Here is a 6,327-nt window from a genome sequence, read left to right on the forward strand (position 1 = left end):
GATTCCTTGCAGTTTGCTTACAAAGAACACATTGGAGTGGATGATGCCATCCTCTTCATGCTTCACCTTGCCCTGTCTCATCTGGAGGAACCTGGAATTTATGTGAGAATCATGTAATTTGATTTTTCTAATGCATTCAACTCCATCCAACCCACCATCCTCAAAGACAAGCTCACAGAGATGGGAGTGGATCCTTCCTGTGTTTCATGGATCACAGATTACCTGACAGGAAGGCCACAGTTTGTCAGACTGGGGAACTGTGTTTCTGGGACATTAATGAGTAGTACTGGGGCTCCACAAGGAACAGTCCTGGCTCCATTCCTGTTCCCACTGTATATATCTGACTTCAAATACAGCATTGAGTCCTGCCACATTCAGAAATACTCTGATGACACTGCTATCATGGCATGTATCAGAAATGGACATGAAGCTGAATACAGAGATCTGATAAGTGCTTTCAGTGACTGGAGTCACAAAAACTCCCTGCTACTCAACGCCTCAAAGACAAAGGAAATGATCATAGATTTTCGCAGATCCAAAACCCCCTCTTCATCCAGTGAACACTTGTGGTGTTGACATTGAGGTGGTGACATCATATAAATATTTAAGTGTCCACCTTGACAATAAATTAGACTGGTCAAAAAATGCAGACTTCATCTACAAAAAGGGCCAGAGCCGACTTTATTGCCTCAGAAGACTTCGATCAATAGACATCTGCAGTAAGATGCTGCAGATGTTTTATCAGTCTGTGGTAGCAGGTGTCCTGTTTTATGCTGCAGTCTGCTGGGGAGGCAGTATAAAGAACAGGGATGCAAGGCGTCTGAACAAACTGATTAAAAAAGCTGGCTCTGTAGTTGGAATCTGATTGAACACATTGGAGGATGAGGTGGAGAGACGGACACTTCGAAAGATGGAGGCCATTCCGACAAACATGGATCATCCACTTCACATTTGCCTCAGTGAACAACAAAACATCGATGGACGGCTCCTATCCCTGTGCTGCAGGACTGAAAGATTCAGGAAATCTTTCTTGCCATCAGCAATCAGACTGTTTAATTCAAAAGCAAAAAGATAAGACCAAACAATTGAATTTCCCTTCGGGAATCAATAAAGTCATTCTATTCTATTCTACAATCAGAAGTTTGCATACACTAAGATGCTATTCCTTCAAGATGATGATGTCCTGGCTTTGAAAGCTTTTGATAGATTAAGATGTATTTTCAGGCACACCTCAAACACACTGCTTCCTTGTGTGACGATTAGAAAATCTAAAGAAATCAGCCAAGACATCAGGAAGACATTTGTGGGCCTCCACAGGTGGTTCATCCTTGGGTGCAATTTCCAGATTGCTGTGGTTTGACGTTTATCTGTCCAAACAATTACATGCACAGATCAACACCATGGGAATGTCAAGCCATCCTACTGCTCAAGATGAGATTGGTTAAGGTTAGGATTGTTTTGGAGGGAAATGTGCTCATCAACCCCAGAACAAAAGCAAACGACCTTGTGAAGATGCTGGCTGAGGATGGCCTGAGTACACCATCCCAACTGTGAAGCATGGGGGTGGCAGCACCATGTTGTGGAGTGTTTTTGCTGCAGGAGGGACTGGTGCACTTCACAAAATAGATGGCATCAAGAGGATAGAACATGTGGAATATTGAAGCAACATCAGCCATCAAATGAAAGCTTGGGCACAAGTGGGTCTTCCAAATGGACAAGGACAGTGCTGGTGCAAATCTGACACTGTCCTGGAGAAACTGTACACTACTGACTTAAACTGCTTTCTGTTTCACTGTGCCCTCCATATCTGTCTCAGAAATTTCCTCAGATATTTGTGAAGCTTGTCTATATCCATCCAATGGCCAGTGAAATAAATGCCTGTGGGCTTATCCATCAGGCATCAGAGACCACTGCACACTAAAACACACACTGAGAGATTCCATCAGTACATCACATGCCCCATTAGATGAGACAAAATCTTTGATCTGTTACAACAATGTGAAAGGTGCTTCTCCTCTGGTTCCTCTGACCACAACTGCATCCTCCTTATCCCTGTCTACCACTGTACTGAAGCAAGGCAAAGTGCAGAACATCAGAGTGAAAGTTTGTCACACTCTGCAGGGATGTCTGGAGGTTACTGACTGGGACGTGTTTAAGGAGTCCTCAGCTGATATTGATGAACTGACTGATGTTGTGAGCAGCTGGGTCACAGACTGTGAAACCAGTGTTATTCCTGAATAAAACTGTTAAACTATATCCAAACACTAAGCCATGGCTTTCTAAGAAGCTTAAAGACCTACTGTACAGAAAGAAAACAGTCTTCAGAGAAGGAAATACACTAAATCTGTATAACCGACAGAAGGAAATAAAGTAGGAGATCAGGACCCACAAAAGACAATACAAAGACAAACTTGAGTCTCTGCTCAAAATGAACCTCAGTTCAGTCTGGGACGACATGAATCTGATCACTGGGACTAATTAATGTGTCAATGAGAGAGTTCAGCTCAGTGGTTATAATTCTGCTTTAGAGCTGGCTCAAAGTCTAAACAGTTTTTCTGTCAGGTTTGACTCCCATGATTTTAGGGCTAAACATGCTGAGACTAAAAACTGTCTCATGTCAGCCTCTCCACAGAATCCCTTTCTTGATGTGGGCAATGTAATCTGGTGTCTAAAACAGTGCAGACCAAAGAAAAGTCCTCTACCTGATTACATCGGTGGCCGTTTATTGAAAACTTTTACTACGTCTGACTAAATGACCAAGATTGCTGCCAATGTCCCTGTCTATCTTATGTTTTGTTTGATTTTTCTTTAAATGGCTTTTATTTTGCTTGCAATTGTTTTACTGTGTTTTATACATTTTCAAACATTTCCTTTAATCGTTGCTATTCCTTTAACTGTTTTTTTAGTGTTTTGTTGTTTGATGGTGAACGCTTGTGTAACTGCTGCACAACAAACTGCCCGGGTCGTTGGGGTCAAATCCAGAATTTAGTGGCAGAATTACAGATCTTTTCTGGACTGGTATCAACATCTGATCCCCAAGGAGAAACTCGAAAGTGTTGGTGGTCTGAATTGATCCTGCTGCCATTAAGACCTAAATTTGGACATGGATGTTGTATGCTTTTCATATTGTATTAATGTAACTTAACGGAAAGTCTGGGGATCAAGAGATCCTGGTGTTACAATCCCATCAGTCCCAGCTCTGCTTTGCGTTTCACGGTGATCCACAGATTTTACTTCCCAATATTCTAAAACCACCGTGCAGAAAGCTGAAAACTATCGGCCTGTGAAAATAGTTTTGACATTGTGAGTGTGCTGTTGACACATTTCTAGGTTTGTAATGGCAAAGCTGTTACATGTCTGCAGATTCATGATCTTGTGTCAGCCTCGTGTCCAACAACGTGGAATTGAGACTTTTAGGTTCAATTTTTTCATGATTGCTCTTCCATCACTGCCTCTGTTTTTATCTTTGTCTTTTGCTACAGAAATGTAAAGACAGAAATGGAGTGAGATGTCAGACTTCTGAGGCGGATAAGGATGGTTCAGCAACAACAGCAAAAAGAGAAGAATCACTCAGTTGTGAGCAATGTGGCAAGACTTTTATCACAGCAACAAAGCTAAGAATTCACAAACGTATTCACACTGTGGACAAACCATTCAGCTGTGATCAGTGTGGAAAGGCTTTTACTACCAAGACTCTGTTAAAAAGACATCAACTCATTCACAGTGGAGTTAAACCATTCAGCTGTGATCAGTGTGGAAAGGCTTTTACTGACAAGAGTAATCTTGCAAATCATCAACTCATTCACAGTGGAGTGAAATTGTTTGGCTGTGATCAGTGTGGAAAGGCTTTTACTCACAAGAGTACTCTAACAAGTCATCAACTCATTCACAGTGGAGTGAAATTGTTTGGCTGTGATCAGTGTGGAAAGGCTTTTACTACCAAGAGTAATCTAACAAGTCATCAGCTCATTCACAGTGGAGTGAAATTGTTCGGCTGTGATCAGTGTGGAAAGGCTTTTACTCGGAAGAGTTACTTAAAAAGCCATCAACTTATTCACAGTGGAGTTAAACCATTCAACTGTGATCAGTGTTTGAAAACCTTTACTCAACATGAACAGTTGTTGATCCATCAATGCCCCCATTCTGGTCGAAAGCGGTACCACTGTGACTCCTGTGAAAAAACTTTCAAGCACCAACAGAGCTTAAAATGTCACCAACGCATCCACACTGGACAGGATGTGTATGTATGTGATCACTGTGGCGAACCATTTGTATTGTACTCACAGTTAAAAGCTCATGAAGTGACCCACACTGGGGTTAAACCATACATTTGTGACCAGTGTGGGAAACGCTACAGCTACATTGCAAACCTCAAAGTTCACCAACGTGTCCACACTGGGGAGAGACCATACAAATGTGACGAGTGTAAGAAGACTTTTACAACTTTGGGTTCCCTGAAAAAACACCAGCAGATCCACACCAGAAAGAAAGCATTCAATCAGTGTCACAGTGAGGTATGTAACGAGTGGTCTCAGTCACAGTGTACACACAATTATGTATTGGATAATTTTGGATATTGCTGCAAAATTGTTTCAAAACTTCTTTGAACAGCTGTGGTCAGTTGGATTCTGTTAACACATTATCAGCTATCGTTCAGTCTAACCTATATTCGTTTTGACACAGAAATCTGGTCCAGGTTAATCTGGGGATGGAGGTTAGATTAGGAATTCTGACGTAATCAGACAACTGAATGTTAAATTCCAACAGGTAAAAGTGTCTTCAGATGTCATTTGGAGTGCTGTCTATCTCAGGCAAGGCATCAGTTCTTCAATGCTGCAGGAAACACTGACGTTCTATGTGTTTGTGTGTTTGTTTTCCAAGCAGAATGGAACAGATGGACAAAACTCTCAGACTTGTCAGCACTCTACAATCCTGCAACGACACCAGCGTATGCACACTGGACACAGACTGAACCCCTGCCGAGAAGATTTCTCTATGCAGGGTTCAGTAAAAGTTCATGAAGTCCTTCACAAACTTAGTCCTTGAGATCAGGCTTCACAGAATTCAGGTCTAATTTCTTGTTTAGTGTCTTCGTTGCAAAATCCATTAGAGGAAAGCTGTCGTTAACAGACGTTACTGGTAAATTAATTAAACCATTCAAAGTGGTACTCAGTTAAATGAATTATCAGTGGTAGAGGATAGACGTCTGGATGGAGGCAGTGAGCAGCAGGGCGAATTCCTCCATTACCAGTTTAATGGTTTCCTCAGATCCTCTGGGACTGCAGGAACCCGTTAGATGCAGAGCTGGTTCAGTGATTCTCTGATGATTAAGCATAATTAATTGAGGTTACTGGCTTCGGATTCCTATCTACCATCTATATCTATCTATCCCAGGACAATGACGAAGAATCTCTAATATTGAACAAGTAGATCAAATAATCAAAGAATATTTGAGAGTTGAAATATAAAAACATGAAGTATTCTATGAAAAGTCCAATTTTGAAGCTGACATGGAGTTTAGAATCATTTCTTTTGTTAAATTAGCTGCATCGCAGTCATTACCATGACATTAGCATCATATAATCATACACCCCCTGCCAAAGTTTAGGACAGGTTCTAATTGATTTGAACGAGAGTGTCCTAAAACTTTTGACAGGGGGTGTATGTGTCTGGAGATAGTGCATTTTTCTTCTTCTTTTTTTTTTCAAATGGACTCGTTTTAAAGTTTGAAAATGTGGGTAAAAAATATATATTTTCACAGTGAAACTTCTGATGTCCACGTTTTCAACATTTTGATAAATCTTGGAACTTTTTAGGGTGGAAATAAAGAAAAGGTAAAAATATTTTCAAAAGAACATCCACAAAAAAATCAACCAAAATCCAGCGAAATTCACTGGATTTTGGTTGATTTTATGTGAATGTTCTTCCAGAAAATATTAGACGTTTTCCTGAAATACAGTGCCTTGTGAAAGTATTCGGCCCCTTGACTTTCAACCTTTCGCCACATTTCAGGCTTCAAACATAAAGATATAAAATTTTAATTTTTTGTCAAGAATCAACAACAAGTGGACACAATCGTTGAAGTGGAATGAATTATTGGATAATTTAAACTTTGTTAACAAATAAAAAACTGAAAAGTGGGGCGTGCAATATTATTCAGCCCCCCTTGCATTAATACTTTGTAGCGCCACCTTTTGCTGCAATTACAGCTGCAAGTCGCTTGGGTATGTCTCTATCAGTTTTGCAACATGGAGAGACTGAAATTCTTGCCCATTCTTCCTTGCAAAAACAGCTCCAGCTCAGTGAGGTTGGATGGAGAGCGTTTTG

The 6,327-nt window shown here is 40.7% G+C and overlaps 1 protein-coding gene across 17 annotated transcripts in view; it reads left to right on the forward strand.

The window, feature by feature from the left end:
- LOC110972485 (zinc finger protein OZF-like) overlaps positions 1-5,103 on the forward strand; it is a 657,596-nt gene extending 652,493 nt beyond the window's left edge. For all 17 annotated transcript variants that reach the window (XM_051942972.1, XM_051942973.1, XM_051942974.1 and 14 more), the window contains one exon: positions 4,885-5,103. In XM_051942972.1, coding sequence (XP_051798932.1) covers positions 4,885-5,046 — 162 coding nt within the window. In that variant the 3' untranslated portion in view covers positions 5,047-5,103. The remainder of the gene's footprint in view (positions 1-4,884) is intronic.
- Positions 5,104-6,327: the final 1,224 nt, after the last annotated feature.

The sequence above is a fragment of the Acanthochromis polyacanthus genome, chromosome 22, assembly GCF_021347895.1.
Source record: "Acanthochromis polyacanthus isolate Apoly-LR-REF ecotype Palm Island chromosome 22, KAUST_Apoly_ChrSc, whole genome shotgun sequence".
In the NCBI taxonomy this organism is placed as follows: domain Eukaryota; kingdom Metazoa; phylum Chordata; class Actinopteri; family Pomacentridae; genus Acanthochromis; species Acanthochromis polyacanthus.